This window comes from Gigantopelta aegis, chromosome 3 (genome assembly GCF_016097555.1).
Source record: "Gigantopelta aegis isolate Gae_Host chromosome 3, Gae_host_genome, whole genome shotgun sequence".
In the NCBI taxonomy this organism is placed as follows: Eukaryota; Metazoa; Mollusca; class Gastropoda; order Neomphalida; family Peltospiridae; genus Gigantopelta; species Gigantopelta aegis.
The window spans coordinates 48,509,372-48,530,702 of record NC_054701.1 but is presented as its reverse complement, the minus strand read 5'-3'; the positions used below and the strand labels follow the sequence as shown (position 1 = coordinate 48,530,702).

Here is a 21,331-nt window from a genome sequence, read left to right as displayed (position 1 = left end):
AATGGATATAGCGGAAAGTAAAAATAAACGTTTTAACCAAATTCCTTTGTTTGATTTAACCAGATTGGTCAGAAAATCGATGCAACGTTCTATCAAAAGTACCTGTATATAAGGGAACTTTGATTAACCAATGTTTTTCTTAACTACGGAAAATGTTTGAAATCTGGATAAACTAACTTACTTCTCTGATTAACCCTTTGTCTGCTATAGGCCCTTTAATTTGGTTGGACATTATATTTTGGTGTCGGATGGAAAAATGTCATTTCATCAGTATAATTTTAATGAATACGTGAATGAATGAATGCATGTTTAACGACACCCCAACACGAAAAATACATCGGCTATTGGGTGTCAAACTATGGTAAAGGCAAAACATTAAATGATGATTCACATCAAGATAATGAATACGTTATACCACACCTAGCTATATACATTAAAGTGTTTTCTGCATCATTATACATCATTAAGACATGACAGTCGTAACTCTTAAAGGAGCATTCCTGCTATTATATACATTTAAACATACCCCTGGCTAACATGGCTTTTAATGAATAACATTGGATATTAATAAAATTTTCTTCCTTAGAATATTAATTTGTGTACACCATGTGTTTCTTGTATTCCTAAAGTTTATAGTAGCTTAAACAGAATTTCTTAACGTGTACGAAATTATTTAAGGCAAATCCAGTTTAAGCTGCAAATTTGAATTTTTGGGTCTGGTGTTGACCACTTTTGAAATATGCCTATATTCTATATTTTCAAGGGAAGTTTTCAGTCTCCACAATTGTTCCACCATATTTCAAATTCCAAAAGCCACCTACTCTTTCTGTTTCATACATTAGACTTTAGGGTCTAAAACATTCAATTATAGACGCGTTCTGCAGAACATTGACTGTGGCTGTAAAGGTTCACGGGTCTGCCTTCAACCAGTTGTTCATGTCGCAACTTTCAGCAGTTATTCCAGTACGGTACACGAACAACGAAACATCAATTGGGACTATAATTTTAAACCATGCTGTTAAAGACTATGCCAACAGTGAGCCAAGCGTCAGAGTGAGCCTGTCGAATACCTTTCGAAATGGGTCAAGTCAATATGGTTGTAATAATTGTGTTAAGTTGGCATCTTTGATTTCTATCAATGTCCGACACAAAAACTATTTATATTTCACTAAGTCAAAATGGGTCAATTAAGGACTTATTTATGCAAGGTATTAATGCAGCTCCTCCTGCTGCCTCATACAGAACTATATTACCTTATTTCCTAATGGAATGACTTAAAAGTAATACAAGGACACCGACACCAAAACTGGTATTTTGAAATATGCCCATATAGTGTAGTCATGGCATAGATTAAACCCTGATTAAGAATTGCAATATGTAGGAGCATTTATCATTCAAGATGCCTTTCTGATTTCAAAACAACTCTCTATAACTGAAGTGTCTGTTGAACATTTTAAATCTCATAATAACAAATACGTTTGAATTTTGAAGAGGACAATTTGTTTTCATATTAATTAATTTAAACCGTTTTAAGCACAGAGTTATTATTCAGCAATGGTTGCAACATATTCAATAGATCACTCTGTGGCAATCTCTAGAACTGAAGGGGGCGCGTTAATATATAGTGGACATGGGTTTGAATCTTAAAGAGGACAATTCGTTTCATATTATATTATATTATATTATATTATATTATATTATATTATATTATATTATATTATATTCTAATTATTATTATAATTTTTATTTATTATTATTATTATTATTTGTTTATTTGTTTTTTTTTTTTTTTTTTTTTTTTTTTGGGGGGGGGGGGGGGGGGCGTTAATTTATAATGGACATGAGTTTGAATCTTGAAGAGGACAATTCGTTTCATATTAATTAATTTAAACCTTTTTATGCACACAGTTATTATTCAGCAATGGCTGCAAAATATTCAGTAGATCACTCAGTGACAATCTCCAGAACTGAAGCATCGACAGATGTAAATATTTACATTATGGAACTCAACAGGTTTGTATCATATTGGTCGGGATTTGTATTTTTAACGTGCATCTAGTGGATTTCAAACTCCCCATGTTTTGTTCATGTCTACCATTACGTATTCAAGTCCAAAAGAACCATACTATTAACCTCTTGAATATGGACCAATCACTTCATTGTACAAGTTCATCTACTGTATAGTATGTGTACCTTTGCAATTCCAAGATTTTTGACTGCACAGTCAATGTCTGGAAAGCGAATTGTCATTAAAGTCATTCCACTGGAAATTAATAAAGCTATACAAAGTGTCTTGACAATGTCTTGAGTATCGGCTGCATAAAATATGTCAGCTGTTTCCTGAATGAATCTATAGCTTTCAACAAGTTAAAGTTTGATGCACATCGTTTATAAAATGAATTCTATAAGAGCCCACTAGTTTTTCAATTTTTTATTTGATGATCTTATGGACACATATGTTCCTTTTATCAAATTCCATGTGGTTTAGTAAAAATACCAAGATAAGCATGTCAGTTGCAGTTAACTAACATTGTGCATATTGCATTCATAATCTAGTGTAGTAGATGCAAACAATCTATCAGCATATCTTTGTGTTTCAGAGTGAATGACCACAACAATGAAAGTCACTTCAAGTGTGACGTTAACATGCTTTCTGATAATTTTTAGGCAGTTAGACAAGCTCACTTCGTGGATGATGACTGGAAACTGATCTGATTACTTCACTCATGTTTGTGATCCTAAGTTCAAAAGTCTGTATTTCCATGAAATATAACAGTACACGTTTAATGAATATTGCTCAAAGTGCTGCATTCCCATCTTATATAGTAAAGACGCCTATCGCCTTCTACAATGTGTATTTTATCTCCAGATCAATTAACATGTGCAATCTCATCAATCCAGACTTATAGTAAAATGAAACAATGCACTGAACATTGATCTGGCTATTCCGTTCAGTTATTGTTAGACCATCTTAGACAGGAATTGATGTGAGCGTCTAGTGCAGTACTTCAGTAGCAAATGCAATAAGCGTTTTCCGTTTGCTTCATTGGTATGCTCAGTGATCTCGTGAAAGTGAGTGATTATGTATTAAAATAAGTAAAAACAGATGCCAGTACACTGAATGCCTCTACCACACTGAGTTATGTCAGAAACCAGCAAATTATTGGTATTGTTCTGCATCTCTGGAAAGATGATACAGTGAACATATCTGTTCATAAATATCATCGGAGGACCAAGCTAAAACGTAGTGGGGCCTTTTACAATTCACACCGCTTAAAGGGACATTCCTGAGTTTGCGTCAACTTTTAAGATGTTATCAACTAACATCTTAACACTTTTTAACAATTGTAATTATATATCAAATATCTTTTGTGCATAGTATATTAGTGGCTGTATATTAAACGTGTTTCTGATCGTTCTAATATTTGTACTACGTTAAATTTCATTTTATTTCCTAAAATAAAAAATTTCGTACGTACGAAATTATTTGAAGACAAAATCTAGTTTCGGCTTCTTACAAATATTAAGAATGAATGAATGAATGTTTAATGACACCCCAGCATGAACAATACATCGGCTATTGGGTGTCAAACTATGGTAATGCAACAACTATTAAGACGACCAGAAACACATTGAATATACAGACAATGATATTCTAAACAAGAAAATATATTTAATATGCAAATTTAATCGTAGAAATATTGTATAAGTCTGAAACATCTTACAATGTAGCAAACTCAGGAATGTCCCTTTAAAACAATTATTAGAAAAATAATCTTATTTTAACCAAAAGGCGGGTGTGACACAATATGATCAGTTTGGTATGTTTTAGATGCTCGAGGACGACAGTTGTAAGATAATGCCTCTGCTTCGCATTTACATTGATTGCATTGTTAAACATCTTGGAACCACTATGGTGTGTGTACTGATGCAGAAAAATCAAGAATTAATATTCCTTACTTTTTCCCCTACAATATGTTCATTATGAAAGTATACAACCAGACTACATACACACATAATGATGCTACATCTATAGCCAATAACCTTTATTTTCATGCAGTCAGATCAGTCTGTTGTTCATTGTAAAACAACAACAACAACAACAACAAAAACCGTACAAAGGATATACCTCATAACATTTGACAAACGACTAAGAAACCGTTTTATTAAGTTTAATCAATGTATTATTCATAATCATTTAAATCAAGACAAATATGTAAATATTTATTTTAATATTCCAAAGTTTTATTTGTAAGTTTAAAATTAATTTAATGATAAATCACAATAAAGCAAAACGAATAATAAAAATGATCTTCCTCTTTACTGCTTACGACAGCATTTATAAGTGTCTCATGGTTTTATATTAATTTAATCAGCCATTCCATTTCCCAGTCGTGGATCCTGGATCTTGCCTCATTCCTGCTTTTGCTTCTCTTCAAGCTCCTTTTCTGGCGGGATGGATGGATTGTATGTATTGTATATGGAACGATAGCAAAACGGCTCCAATTTGGACACGTGTTCTTAGACCATACATCAATTTTTCGCTGTATGGCAGATCCAACTAGATCTTCGTCTAACTTGGCTGCAACGTGAAACTCTACCTCGGTAACATTTTTGTTATATGCCATTAGAACCTGCAGTAAAAGATAAAGTTTGTTTTGTTTAATTATACCATTTGAGAACATTATTAATCATTTGCTACTGGATGTAAAACGTTTGATAATTTTGACATACAGACTTAGAAGAAACAATTTTTTGTCAGGAAGGGATCTGTTATGTGTACGTTCATATACCACGGCCTTTAATATATCAGTCGTGGCGCACTGGCTCTGGAAAACCCCAACAGACCCGAAGAAGAGGTTCCTTCCTATGACCCAAGCACTTCTTGCAAATAAATTCCACCCTTGAACCGACAGCAAGCAAAACATATATGTAATATTGATGAGTTAAATTTATCATAACTTCCTGAAATACAATATACAAGCTTCATAACAGATATACACATCTATAAATGTATGAACAATGTTATAAGCTGGTAACAGTGATATGGGTATAAATATGTGCATCTGAATGTAAATGAGTATTTTTTACACTATGGTTGTAAAACGATATATCGTTGATAACAAGTTCAGCTATATTTTTAACATTTGTATATAATTTCTTGCTGGTGTGTCGGTAAACATTCATTAATTCATTCATTTTGTATATCATTGTTTGAATCAGGTCCTGTCTTATGACATACGTTTGTTCTCGAACATATTCCGTATAATGTTTTATTTATATACTTAGTGATTCACGTACATTTTATGTATAGATGTATTATTATCTATATATTGTATGTATATATGTATTAACAGAATCTATAACTGTTGTGAGGTATAGATAAGGCAGTTCCAACCCGAGGGACAAAATGTGTTGGTTTTTTTGTGAGGGTCGAGGTTCTTTTTTTTTTGCCTATTTAATTACGGTTTGTTTATTGTATAACGATTCGTAATCATTTCACCTACAAATCATTAGTCCACCTTACGCTTACAAAATTAATGATTTGTTACTGAAATTAAATGGGCAAGAAAATGAATCAATCACCGTTGTGAGGTATAGATAGGGCAATTCCACCCATCGGGACAAAACGTTTTTGTAAGGGCCTCGGCGGTAAACCTCGGCTCTCACAAAAAAATGTTGTCCCTCTGGTTGGAATTGCCTTATCTATACCCCACAAAGGTGATAGATTCTATTAGTAAGAAATTTCTATCTTATTATTACGCATGCGTTTAACATGACGTCATTGGTAATATATGACATCATATTAATGTGAGATGGTGACGTGAGATAATTAGAAAATATTTATTATTAAAATCTTTTTCTTTTTGTTTTAAATATTTTATTGTCCCCAGCTCATTTTGACGATGCCAGGGTTGGGGTGCCCTGATTCATCGCCTCACAGAATATGAATTAGATTATACACGCTAAATACTGGGAGTACACACACATTGTGGTAGTATGCTGATTATATTAATAATAATACTTATACAAATAATGTAGATGATGATATATTTAATATTAATGCATATGTACATGCAGATAGTAGTATTTATAACACATTATAAATGGCTAGTTAACAGAAATATATTTAAATAGGCTGGTTGATGTAATGGGGACATAAAATAAATATATAAGTATAATTAAAATCTTCATTATAAAAGCTTTCTTGTTAAATTTTATTTAACACATGAAACAAACACGACAAATATGATAGTTTATTTATGATACAATGGTCAAATAAAAAAGTTACTTGTTCAGCTATCTTTGTCTGTTTGTGTACAATAATGGTTTATTTACCGAATGAATGAGAGAAAAAGACTCCATCATATGCAATTATGTGGGATAGAATGACACCCTCGGTGGTGAAAAGTTCGACCATGAGATTCGGCAAACCTCATCCCAGGTTTAACGCGTTTAACATGGGGAGTAGTACTTCATTGGTAATATATGACGTCATATTAATGCAAGTTGGTTAGATTTAGATCGATATTTTGTTATTAAAATTTCATTATAAAAGCTATCTTGTTAATTTGTAGTGTTAACACACGAAACAGACGCGGCAAATATGATAGTGTATTTATTTATGATAAAATCGTCAACGAAGTTACTTCGTCAGCCATCTTTGGGTTTTTCGTGTAGAATAATGGTTTATGTGGTGGACATTTCGACCCTGAGACTCTGTAAGCCTCGTCCCGGGTTGCAATTTTCACCACCTCCGGTGTACGTTTTCTATCCCACATGACCACATAAGATGGAGTCTATTAGTGTGTGTGTGTGTGTGTGTGTGTGTGTGTGTGTGTGTGTGTGTGTGTGTGTGTGTGTGTGTGTGTGTGTGTTTTAGGTATGTAGTTAGGTAGGTAGATATATAAATATCCTACCTTTAGAACCTGTCGCAATGACGACACATCGTTATCCTCTTCAATAAAGACATTGACCTTTCCACTAGCTTTATAAGCCATTTCCTGTTCTACTAGTTCTAAAACAGGAGTAGGATTCTGTTCAGAGCTAAACAGCATAAACTCCAGGCTGCTAGTTGCATTTGGTCGAAATCGAGAGGTCACCAATGGCACTACACAAGAAAACACATAATTTTAAAATGTGCTTATAATAATACTCTACTCTACAGATAGGGTATACCATATACATGCAATAGCAAAATTAATTTGTAACTATATTTAACGTATGCTATTCTATACAAACAAAATGCATAACTAAAGACCCACTTGATATATCAACTAGACAATAGAGATATATATTTATATGAGATAACAGTAATGCAGACCAAAATACATCATTTGTATATCAAGTAAGTACATCCATTGCATATTACACAATATTGAATTAATTTGTTAATATCAGTCAAAAATAAATCCGATTTTATATTCTAAAACAAATATCCCCATATATTATAATATACCTACTTTCAATTAATACTATGATGTCGAAAGTCATGAAACAATGAACATCTGATAAAAGTACATTTGATCAACATTACATTTATAATATGGATTATGGACTTTTTATATTAATGAATTAGTTCAACCAGACGCACAATTGACGCTAGTATGTTGTCATAAGATTACTGTTTCACGACCCTTCCATTAATAATATGCGATGACATTCTGTCAGTTATGGTGATCCTACCCAATATGGACAGTTTCGCGTGGTTAGTCGTTTTTGTCAATATTTAGCGAAACACGTTAGGCTGAAAGTAGACCACTTGTCTTGTGTAAATTGGTGGCACTTTTTCTTTTATTTGCCTTTGATTTCTTAAAATATAGATCAGGAGGAACCAATCCTGAACGCATTGTGGATCTAGGACTTCTTGAACAAGATCGAGTTTCAAGGTTGCACATCTCCAGGTGTCTTCTCCACAATCTGGTAATCATAGTCTGCATGTTGCACAAAATACGTTGATTTATACCAATTTTAATCATGCTTACAGACCCAAGATCATAGCCGTCGCACTGCTAACGAGAGAATAAACGCCAATAAACTCTACACTCAGTGACTGTATAGGATACATTTGTTTTTGTTGTTCTCATTTTCCCATGGATTTCCACATTTACAACGATGTTGTATATAAATTCCAATGAAACCAGTCTAAACCGAATCACGCTATGGACCTAATATTTAGCCAATTATGACAGGATCCAGTGTTAGAATTTAGATAATTCGGGATCATGAAATGTGGCCAGTTTTGACAGAATTCCGGTTTGTTCTGGGTCCGTTTAAACAGGTAATGTATTTTACACAAAAACCTAGATATTTACAAAAAATAAATAAAAAGTCACAATTCTTAAAACTAGAACAATGGTACAAATTCATAGGAAATAATATAAATAATAGAATTGGAGGAAAAAATAGAAGAAAGATACATAAATAATAAAAAGAGAAAAAAAGCAAAGAAAAAGACATTTTATTCACCACTTTATTAAGATTGACTTATAATGCAATACCATATTTTTTAGAAAGAAGATAGCTATTTTTGTCTTGATGTTTTGATTAAAAAATGGTTTGTTTTTTCAATATTTCTATTAAATTGCTAAAATCTTCTAACGATGGAACCATTTACCACTTGTAAAACCGAAAGATGCAATTACTGTAATTAATAAATATCAATATTTAATATGGAACTGTATTCTAGAATTTACAACATATTTATTTATGTATACGTAGGATGAAAATACCATACTTAGTATAGAGTGTAGTTGTACAGACTCTACACAGACGTTGCCGTCGTGGCAGGCGAGCGAGTGAACACTGGATACGGGAGATGCGGTGTTGAAGAATGATGCCTTGTTTCTCAGCTCTGGGAATGGTCTTGCTGCTTTATCGATATATTTATGGATCATGGGGGCACACGCCTTGATTTTCTCGTCCCACACTAGTCCTAAAGATAGCACGGTAATAAGTAAAATTATTTTTGTGATTATAAAATATGATTATAATAAAACAAATGTAAAGCCAACATATATATAGCCATATATATATATATATATATATATATATATATATATATATATATATATATATATATATATATATATATATGATAAATAAATTACTGAACAAAGTAAAGAAAAAAATCAATGAATATATGTCCTATACTAACCTGCCCCTGGACAACCACCACACAAATGCAACAAACAGGCTTCAATATCAGGTATGATTTCTTTGCGAGGCAATCGATCAAACCCAGCAGTGTCTGTCATTCTCTGCTGTAACTGTAGAACTTCCTTCTCGCGTGCCGATCTGGATTTATTACAGAAGTCCTTTCGCGACTTGACAGCACATGATCTGAAGAAATTATATTAGTTGTTAATTTTGTTTTAATTTGAGACATTACCCTACCCACCCATGTACATATTTCCTTGCTAAGGGTACATTTTAAAATAATATCCTGTAAATATTTGAAGATCACTGATCTGTTTTTCTTTTCAACGTTATAACTGTCCAAATATCCGCCTAGCTCTCTTACAGCCAGAGTGCTCAGGCTAAGGCTTTTCATTAATATATATAGAGGCTCGCCTACTTAAATATTTATTCCTAATATATAATATTGACGATAAAGAAGGACATTATGGCAATAACATCTATGTATAACCCTTAAGTAAATAACAGAACAGTTTTAGTTGTGGGTATGAATGTAGCTTTCTTAAAATATTATTATCTTAAATTATTATTTAAAAATATATATGTATATTCTATGCGTTAGATTAAATGAAAGATGATGTGAAAGTTATTTACACGCCCCACTCTCTGAATTATTTATCCTCTTGCAGGTGTAAATATTGTGGGGCCAAAAGGACTTTAATCTTTTGTCCTTTTTTTTTGCATCCTTTTTAACCTGTTATAGTGCGAGCTATATTGATTTCTTATTGACTATTGTTAAATGTATTAGACCGGGTAACAATTTTGATCTGTGACCAGTACTCGGTGGGTCTCGGCAGATAACGAGAATGATGGGCAGAAAGTAATAAATAAGAAAGATGAGGACTTCTAATTTGTGAGCCAAGATGTTTGCAATATTGAAAGTAGACCAGCGTTCGTTTTGTTGTTTAATTTTCTAATAATGACATGCATGACCTTGAAACATAATATATAACACTCAGCTTTAGATATATTCATTAATTTGTTGATTTCATTATTTATGTACACATACTTCAAACATACACTGGAGACACTACTTACTCAATTTGGCCGAACTGAAAATTTATGTATGTCATGTGTTCACCCAGTGGAATGTTGTTGCATGTTGAACCGATATTAATGGGTGCAATGGCTGGCCCTCCTGTATAAATACAATAATGTCACTGTGTAGACAGTGTATAGTTTTAAAGATACTACTTACACCTTTAAACAGTTTTACAATACACATCATCATTCGAATTGCAGAACATAATTATTAAAACCAGGTGTAACTCATGGATATTCAGACATCATATCCAAACACATGATACTAAATGGAGAAGGAAGCTTTTACAATGATTCAGAATTATATATGGTGTGCTTAAAACGGTAAGGTATCATATGCAAACACAGAACAACAAACTTTGTTTGTGAACTTGTAAAAGAACAGCTTCTATAATAAAACATTTAATTTAGTATGCCGCAAATTTATGTTACAATTAATTATTATTATTATTTATTTTTTTTTTAACGACACTACTAAAGCACACTGATGTATTAATCATCGGCTATTGGATGTCAAACATTAGGTAATTTTGACATAAAGTCTTAGAGAAGAAACCCGCTACATTTTTTTTTCTCCATTAGTAGCAAGACATCTTTTATATGCACCATCCTATAGACAGGATAGCACATACCACGGCCTTTGATAAACCAGTCGTGGTGCACTGGCTGGAACGAGAAATAGCTCAATGGACTCACCACCAGGGATCGATCCCAAACTGACCGTGAATCAAGCGAGTGCTTTACCACTGGGCTACATGCTACCCCGCTATGTTACTATTAAGACACTATTTTGCTAAACTTTGGTTTAAGGGGGATTCAAGAAAGACATGACATAAGAACAAAACATGCCAAAACATAAACCATTTTGCTGCACATATTAACACATGTACGTAATATGAAGTAATGAAAATGTAATATAAAAATCATTATCACCTTTCTGTAGGGCATCTTTCAGCATCTTAATTTCATCGAAATATGTCGTATTATCTGCATTCCATAGGGTAATGAACTCCATTTCTGACCCATCTATCAATGGTCTGACATCAAGATATAACCTATCAAAATGACACCCAAGTCCAATTCCTCGTAAATCTAACCTCAGAAACGTGGTGCAACTCCTGAATATGCTTGTTGCCAGTCTGACAAGTGCTTGGTCTGAAGTTGTCTTTCCAGGTTTAATCTCAACAGCTTGTCCTGCTTCAAACCTCCACTTTTCTTCACTATGTCTTGTATCTATATTAATCTGATTCGTCGACCTGGTGCGGTATGCAGATCCATGAACAATATTTACCACAGTACCGAAATCATCTGACACTAGTTCCAAACATTCTAAAAGACCATTGTCAAATCTGAGATACCGATTTGAGGGATCTTTGACGTCTGCCAATTTATAATATTCATAAACTGTATACTGATCATTATGACCATCGATTAGTAATGGTTTTACATCTTCATCATTTAATATACTTGGGTACTTGTAATCATCATTTAATGTAGTAGGTGGGTTCACTTCAAAATAAGTTTGATCATCTATATCATATACCAGTTTACCTTGGTAATCACTTTGAGGTAGGACAAATACTTCTATATATGTTTCATTTGTGTATCTGACATAATCAATTCCTGCACATATGGCATGCTGAGCTAGTTTACCAGTATCGTTCTCATTTGTGGTTGTAAGCATAATTCCCCTGAAATTTAAATGATGCAAGTTTAATAGCAATGTCGTGCATCCTATTCCACGAATTATTGGCACTAGTATGGACAAGAACAATCAAATGGCCAAAACATGGCGTTTCTAACTCAACTGTAATTGTAAAATAATTCAAATACTTTATTATTTTCGCACTAGAAACCCACCCTAAATTAGGATACTCTAGATGTAACATTATTAGCTTCTTAAATTCAGAAAGATTTTCTAATATTTTCATTTCATTTTATGTTTGTAAAAATTCTTATGCATGTTCTTTTATTTTTGTTTGTTTTTAAAACACTTGCACATTTTGGAGGTCCTGGTTCAATACCATATAAGTTTTGAAAACTGCACACAGTGGTACTACTTATCAATCTACTTCTACTGCAGTTACCTTTTGTACGTTTTATTAATGGCTCGACGTCGTTGTTGTTTTTTTGTGGGGTTTTTTAAATATAGCAATATCTAATTATGCTAACGTTTTCATAAAACAAATTCATGAAGCTATCTTTTTAAAATTAAACATACAATTACCAACAGTCGTATTAATAGGTCCTTATTTAAAATAAAAAGATTCTGTAATTTATGTTTGTTGAAAATATTTATTAAAACTTCCCAATATTTAAATGTTTCATGAATTAACCCATAGCCTGATTCCAATTGTTAGCTGAAAACGGTCAAGACAGTTAAATTTGTTAACATTTATTTATTCAAATCCCTCATTTACATAACACCAACCCATGCTGATGAAAAAACAAAATGAGTTGTGAATATATATCGATTTTTTTTATTGTACAAAAATAAAATATGTAAAATAAAAGGTTTATAAATGTAATAAAATATGTTATGATTGCTGCCAGGCTAGGGTATAGAAGAGGGAGTAAATACGAGAAACAAAATAATAAGTATAAATAAATAATATATAAAATAAAAATAAAAATAATAAATAACAAAAAGAAAATTAAATAACAAATAAAACTGACAAGAAAAAAATGGAAAGACACAAACACTCCGTTCACTCACTCGCTCACTGACTCACATACACATGCACGTATTGTTAAAAATAATTTATATTGCATATCTGGTAATGTGCAGTCTTGCAGAATTCCTAGATTCTGGTGTGATTCTGCTGTCCTATTTAACTAATATTTCATATTTTACCTTATGAACTGTTGGGGGTGGGGGAGGATGTAACAAAATTTAATATAATAATAATTAAATAACCGAATACATGAAGATAATAGTGCATGTTTATTTTACAATGTATCTTTATTTAATTTCACATTCAAAACTTGTAATGTCTAGCTGTATCTTTTTGACTTTACATCGAGATATAAAATAGTTCTTTGAGAGAGAGAGAGAGAGAGAGAGAGAGAGAGAGAGAGAGAGAGAGAGAGAGAGAGAGAGAGAGAGAGAGAGAGAGAGAGAGAAGAAGAGAGAGAGAGAGAGGGGGGGGGGGGGGCGGGTAAGCTGGGTGGGGAGAGAAAGAAAAAGAGACAGAGACAGACAGACAGAGACACGGAGATTTTGCTTATCAGTAAGATTAATTCATTTAGTGGCAGTAAAATCTCCCATTCTTAAAATCAAATTACCTTCCTGCACGGTATAAATCAGATATGTTATCTGTATGGCCAGTCCATTCGTTGTCCTCAAGATAACCATTCAGCACTTTAATTTCTATAGTTAAAAAAACCTTCATCTGGGTGTTTCACAATGGGAAAACAAGAATTAAACACAAAATATTGTTAAAATTAATTTACAGATATGTGAATCAAAGGCACACATGTTTGTTTTTTTGTTTTATGTTTGTTGTTTGTTTTGTTCTGTGAGTATGATACTACTACTACTACTACTACTACTACTACTACTACTACTACTACTACTACTACTACTACTACTACTAATTATTATTATTATAGTTGTTGTCGTTGTTGTTGAAACCCACATTTGATTGCCAACAAGTTTAACCAAGATAATGTTACGTTCATGTCCGTGGATATAAACATCGATTCTGAAACATGACTATGGTTGTAGGGACATACAAGTTTTTTTTAATGTAATGGAAATGCCTTTGTCGATTTCACTACAGGCTGTCCCCATTGCATGTCTTTTTCTGACGCCTGGTTGAATTTATACTCTACTCTAGTCAGATATCATTAACATTGGTTAAAGCCACTGGTGGAGGCTTGCTGTTGGAGTGACCATTAATATATGTCTGCCTCTCTGTCTTTCTCCCCCCTCTCTCCCTCCCTCCCTCCGTCCCTCCCCCCTCCCTCCCTTCTCTCTCTCTCTCTCTCTCTCTCTCTCTCTCTCTCTCTCTCTCTCTCTCTCTCTCTCTGTGTCTCTCTCTCTCTCTCTCCCTCCCCCTCTCTCTCTCTCTCTCGCGCGCTCTCTCTCTCTCTATCTCTCTCTCTCTCTCTCTCTCTCTCTCTCTCTCTCTCTCTCTCTCTCTCTCTCTCTCTCTCTCTCTCTCTCTCTCTCTGTCTGTCTCTCTGTCTGTCTGTCTTCAGATGTGTGTTCGATGAATGTGTGTACTATGAAATTAGTAGCTACTATTGGGTAAGTGTCTAGGTGGTAAGAACAAACTGTTTTGACATAATGTACTCAGTAAATTCTGGTACATACTATGCATGCCCACGAGAATGTATATGCAGGGAAATATTCTACCACCTATACTATATACTATTTATGAACCATGATGGCACATAATAGGACTGCCGGAAGTCACTGGTTGTATATGTCACACCTCACGTCAACATGTCCCGTTAAATTTGTATGGACTTATTGATTACTGACCCTACATTTTGATATGCTTACCGATACCATCAGCACCAGCTGTTTGCGCCATTATCCTTAGACCAATAGCAAGTCGTGGTGTCATCATCCTAGTACTGCACCAATCCCATGATGCTGTACTGTTTACAGCGTCACATGATATACACAGGCGCGTTTCCACTCCACACCATGTGCCACCTTTCTCGTTTGTGAACTCAACATCATTGAATGCATAATAATATAATCTATTAAAAACAACATTTACATGTATTAATTAAGGTCGATAACATCATCATCACATCCACCACCACCAATGACACTACCACCATCACCCCATTTTTACTACTACTATCGTTCCTATCATTATTATTGTTATTATTAATATTATTATTAGAATTATTACTTGTTTATATCCCCTTCATTATATGAATATCGGCTAGTACATATATTATTAGTCCCTTATCGGTCAAAAATGAGGGGACAACAGTTTTCATCTCCATCATTCTGTCCATCCGTTCGTCTGTCCATCTGTCCCACATATAGTTTACTGGATGTTGTTCACCCAATGCCTCAAAATATTGAACTGGAAGTTTGTGTTTTGACAGTTAGGAAATACAAAGGTTTGTTTTGTGGACGTTTTTCAATGCCTGAAGATACTGAAATAAAATTTAGTATATAGCCGTATTATCATCGACTGTTACAGATCAAGTTTAACTTCCATGGCGATTTACCCATTGTCGTCACAGTTATGTCCCTTGAATTTAGGAGATATGAAAATGTGTTAGCATTGCAGTGTGATAGCCAGAAAAGGGATTTTCCAAACAACGTTTCATTACAACTGATGCTTATTTTACTGATTATCATGAACATTTAATGAAAAACGAAATAATGATGCATAATTAAAAACCTTTTCATGTCGTTTTGATCAGCTCTGTATAACGGTCTTTCCAGAGGGCCACACACATCATTCTCACTCCACTGTCCACTAGGGTACGTGTCTCCTACATTTAGTAACTGTTCTATCTCTAGACATTCAGTTGATGAGTCATTGGCATCTACAACAAAATATTAGTATAATATATCTGAAAATACCTCTAGCCCACATCACCTCCATATTACATTATGAAAAACGTTTTAGGGATTTTATGTATATCTCTTTAAAAAGGAGACACAATCATACATGGGGGGAAATGGAGAGAGAGAGAGAGAGAGAGAGAGAGAGAGAGAGAGAGAGAGAGAGAGAGAGAGAGAGAGAGAGAGAGAGAGAGAGAGAGAGAGAGAGAGAGAGAGAGAGAGAGAGATAGAGAGAGAGACAAACACACACACACACACACACAAACACAAACGCGCGCACAGACACACACACACACACACACGCGCGCGCGCGCGCGCACAGACACACACACAGAGAGAGGATGGTAGTTGGCTCCCCAATATACATGCATATCCTAGGTCTAGCATATCTAGCAATGCAAATCCTAAGACAAAGATTATCTGTGAATGCTGGTCTGAATGAACGGGTTTCCAACTTCTGGCCGGACTTGCATTACTGGACAATCAAAAGTCTGGTGGTATTCACGGAAATTAAATTATAAGGTAAATAGCACGAACAGCACTTTTCGTTCTGCTTTATTTAACTAACTTAGGGTATATTTGTCACCGGCGCCTCTTTTTATTTATAATTTTGCTATTAATTCCAATATATTCCATTTATTCCATCTGTAAGAACCATCCATTCCAACTGGTAAATGCTAAACATTGCTAAAGTTTAACATTGTTCGAAAACACAAAAACATTTCCCATATTTCGAAGCATGTTACAGTACTCGCAACGAAATATATAAAAATTGTAACCTCCCAAAATACGGACTGACCTCAGTGATTAATCCGACGAGAGAATAAACATTTTAAGTATGTTTCGTCCTAGTTGTCAAAGTTTTAAAATTTAAAGGCGTGTTATAAAATGGCGCCCAATTTTTATCATATTAATTTAAAACAATTCAACACTGCTAATTTCTGTATGATTTTATCAGGAAAAAAAAAATCGCCCACAGATCCAGAACTACAATGTACGCAAACTACTGTGAACTTTTAAAAAAATCTTTGCAGATTTTTCTCTTTTTTTTCACTTTCAGTACGAGCAAAAAATATAAAATAATAATAATAACTAGTTAAATAATTCACTATTATATATTATGTGCATGTACTTGCTTGCTTACCTTTTTACCCTGATACCTTTTTATATAACTTGTGTTGAGTTAAATAATCAACAGTAGTCCTACATATTATGTAGCTGTGCTTATATCGAGTAATCCATACTATATATATATATATATATATATATATATATATATATATATATAATATATATATATATATATATATATATATATTACTTCTCATCCCCCACCCCAAAGAAAACCAAACAAAAAACACCACCAAAAAACCCAAAAAAAAAACCCCAAACAAAAAAAAAACAAAAACAAAAAAACCAAAAATAGCCCCCCCCCCCTCCCCCAAAAAAAACAACCCGCCTACCCCCCCCCCAAACAACACCCACAACAAACTTCTTATCAGAAATTTGACATTAGGGATAGACAATAGTAATAAAAAACCATTATAGAATAATGTCTTGACATAGATCTTTCTTTTAGACTTCTATAATGTATAGATGACACCCATATATAATGTACTCCAGAATGCATCTAAAGAGAACTGAAATTAAACAAAAAGAAGAAAACGAATACGGGAGAGACTACTATACCTAAGGATTCTCGGATACCAAATCTTTTGCCAACATTCGGAAGAGGGAATCCTGGGGGACACATTGCCCAAGTATCCCAGACCCAACACGCTAACATGGCATGGTAAAAATTTAATTTTTGTTTTCTAGTCAAGATATAATTTTATATTTACAATTATTTTACAAACGACCATTAAAAATAAAATGTCTTCCTCTTAAAATAATTTATATAACTGTATGTATGATAATTGGTCATACTTGTAATAATTGTGAAAGGTATAGCAAAAAAATCGAACCACGAATAAATCAAACTGTGGACCAAAAACCACAAATCAAACCGAAAATAATGAAACCAAACCATCCCATCCAGTTACCCGGTTTCTTCTCTTTTTTAACACATAAAATATATGATCTACAATGTTGGGTCCCATATGTTTTTATACGTTTATTTGTGTTTAAGGCTGGACATATAGCGTACTGTATGTGTAGGGATTATAGATACCTTTGAAGGGGGCGCGAAGGATATGCATGCTTGTTTCATCTGCTGTAAAAAAAAAAGTAATATGATTTACAACTATGGACTTAACCGTCTGATCTACGAGCACAGTACGAACAAAAAAAATTAATAAGTGGGACTAAAACATAAAAATCTTTATCTCAAAAGGGAAGGGGGGGGGTAGGATTTTAACCGACCAAACAAGCACAAGAAAATTGTATATTTTCCATCACACTATTGCGAAAAGACGGCCTAAACTTTATTTGTTTCCTCGTCTCTGAAGATTGCTCTTGAAGATTGCAGAGCATAATAAAGGACATATATACATTGAAGGGCTAGTATTTCTATCAAGGCTGTAAAAGGAATTCAAATCCCAGTAGGAAATACAGGCTAGGAACAAAAACCACAAAACTACAAAATGAAGAGCAGGCATGAACATCCGGGTAGAAACCATGCTTCCTAAGACATGTAGGACCCTGCGTTCCTTTTTACACCGGTCATTTCAAGCCAAGCTCACTTGAAAATAGCGAAATTCAACTATTCCAACATAGTCACAAACTCAGAACACACAGCCAATTCAGCCATTATGGAGAAATTTGGGCTTGACCACGAGAGGAGATTAGAAAGACAGGGAGCCAGACAGCCAGACAGATATATAGATATAGACATGACAGGTGATACAGACAGGGACAGACAGACAGACAGAAAGGACAGACACACACACACACACACACACACACCACACATATATATATATTATATAAAATATATATAATATATATATATATATATATATATATATATTGGTATATATATGTATATACACAGATAGACCGACAGACAACGATAACAGTCAGACATAACAGATAAAGAGAAACAAAAGAAAGCAGAGAGAGAGGAGGAGGAGAGAGAGAGAGAGAGAGAGAGCGATTGAGAGAGAGAGAGAAAAAAGAGAGAGAGAGATGAGAGAGAGGAGAGAGAGGAGAGAGAGAGAGAGAGAGAGAGAGAGAGAGAGAATACAATTAAAGAATACAATTACCTGCTGTATTCATTGCTTCGTCAAACATCTGTTTTGACAGGATATCTTCTTCGTCAACCATTTCAGGGTCACCAGGTCCTTTTACAGCAACCTCGACTTGATCAGTTGTTTCGAGTATCCGTACATAGTCAAACCCAGAACACACAGCCAATTCAGCCAACCTCTTGATGACATCATCCCCCGAGATATCAACATTAACTACTGCAGCTCTACCTTCATAGTGCAGTGATGACGGGTTGTCTTGACCGTCTGGATGTTCTTTCCAGGCTTCCACAACTTTTAAGTGTTCTATAAGAATTTGAGAATACAATAACCTACCCATTATTATGTTTACAGTAAAAATATAGATACATAAAATTAGATTTGTTTTTCATTTTTCACAATTATCAAGCCTTATGATGCCAATGTATAATATGTATTTTGTAGTACACTCATTTATATTATGTGGGGAAAATCCCTGAATAATAATGTTTGACATTACTCCATTTCTCTGTAAATTATATTAAATTGTATTATAAAATAACAGAACATGGTGTATATTCCACAAAACAATACCAACAATGTACTGATTCATTATTATCATTATCAGAGGTGAAATGTATTATTAATAAAAATGTGAAATATATAAAGCATGTCTTCAAAACTAAAATATATAATTTAACAACTACATAATTAACTCATACCTCCTTGCCATTCTGACTGCACTAATTTCCCCAGTTTAGACAGAGGGGTGGCCATTCTAGCAGACACTAAACGATCACTACACAAGTTCTTTTTGTCAGTGGAGTCATCTGCACACTTTTGTTCTGACGGAAATTTCAGTAAATCGCCATGTAAACCTCTTAGTCTGTAATTAGTAATTAAAACCATGTTTGTATTTAATAGTCCATGGACCAGAGTGGAAATTGGTATCACGTGGGCGGGCAAAGTCTCATGGTGTTTTATAATAGCCCTATGTCTGTAGTTAATAAATTAGTATGATAGACTTTTCTAAGGAGCAGCTTTTTGGTGAATATCACACCATACACTTAGTGAGGCGAGGACAAATTCGTGTACAATATTTTGGGGTAGGTATAACAAAATGTATTATAACTTTGCAACCAATGAACATAGCCACACAAATTACAACTCAAAATGTTTATATTAAACCCCTCTACAATATATAATATATACACATTGGTGTAACAATTATGTCAACGTAGGCCAAAATGGTCATGGCATTTTGTTGATTTTGCGTCGTGTATCAGGGACATATTTCAACCTAACTGCCTAAAATGTGACTGATAAACACCCTGCGAGTAATTAAAGGGGTCATTGTTAAATTGTTTTGAAAAAAAAGGTTCCTTTACAACAAACGACAGAAATTCATATTTAAAAAAAACTAATATGAAAGTGTGAAAAACCAATAATTACTTTGCAGGTAGTCAACATATACTCACTACCAGTAACAAGTTGAAACTATTTTACCACTGCCTTAGATTTCAACTTTTATAAGGGACCACATGTCCAAGATACGTTATGGTCGCCATCGTGGATTTCCAAGATGGCCGCCATGCAAAAACCTATTGGTACCAATACCTCAGAACCCATACCACCTAGGCTCGTAGCTTTTCTTTTAATCTAACGTACATTTTTGAGGGTAATGAATATAGTAATATTATTCACAATATTACTACATGGATTTTATTTATAAAAGAAATAAAATATATGGAGAACTTATTGAGGAACAATGCTGCAATGAATATTGTGAGTCTTACCATCGTTTTGATTTTGTATCATTCTGTTCTTATTAAAAGGTGGAAAATATGTGTCGATTGTCTTAGTTTTCAACTGTTAATAGGGACCACTTGTCCAAGATACATTATGGTGCCAATCGCGGATTTCCAAGATGTTAATATGTTAAGAAAAATATTTAATATAACATTTTACTTAAATATTAGTTTTTTGGGCGTTTTTCTTTTAAACTGTAACTTTTGAAAGTATTGCTTTTCTGAATACATTTACTGGTGAAGACAAGAAAATAAACTCAGAAAAACTACAACAAGAAGTTAAAATTAAAGGTCTATTAGGCTTCTCTAACTGTACTAATTATTTAATCTATTTAGTCTATAATCAAATTTGATAAATAGAAGTACCATATTATTTTGTCTTATATTTATATAAAACTCACTCATGGAATCTAGAATCCTGTCTTGTGATTCTTCCTGATATTTCACCGCAAACATCTTCAGCAGTTCTCGGTGGACCAAACTGTACCTGACCACGACAAAAGGCTGCACATGTTTCATGAAGTCTTCTTTCAGTCATGGTAAACGTCTTTGATATTTCCGGATATAAAACAAGATCC

At 33.7% G+C, this 21,331-nt stretch overlaps 1 protein-coding gene across 1 annotated transcript; it reads right to left on the bottom strand.

Moving 5' to 3' along the window:
* Positions 1 to 4,157: 4,157 nt before the first annotated feature.
* LOC121390613 lies at positions 4,158 to 21,324 on the bottom strand. The gene is made up of 12 exons (XM_041522477.1): positions 21,155 to 21,324; positions 19,668 to 19,831; positions 18,985 to 19,272; positions 15,615 to 15,762; positions 14,750 to 14,952; positions 13,525 to 13,609; positions 11,173 to 11,930; positions 10,237 to 10,336; positions 9,158 to 9,342; positions 8,738 to 8,935; positions 6,921 to 7,111; positions 4,158 to 4,634 (listed from the first exon to the last, which is right to left on the bottom strand). The coding sequence occupies exons 1-12, from the start codon at positions 21,289 to 21,291 to the stop codon at positions 4,359 to 4,361; spliced, it is 2,733 nt and encodes a 910-aa protein (XP_041378411.1). The 5' UTR covers positions 21,292 to 21,324; the 3' UTR covers positions 4,158 to 4,358.
* Between the last annotated feature and the right edge of the window lie 7 nt (positions 21,325 to 21,331).

Coding starts and splice junctions, on each gene's coding strand:
- LOC121390613 (XM_041522477.1), bottom strand. CDS start 21,291: ATGACTGAAAGAAGACTTCATGAAACATGTGCAGCCTTTTGTCGTGGT. Junction 15,763..18,984: donor CGAAGCAATGAATACAGCAG/GTAATTGTATTC, acceptor ATTTTGTTGTAG/ATGCCAATGACTCATCAACT. Junction 9,343..10,236: donor TTTCAGTTCGGCCAAATTGA/GTAAGTAGTGTC, acceptor TAATTTCTTCAG/ATCATGTGCTGTCAAGTCGC.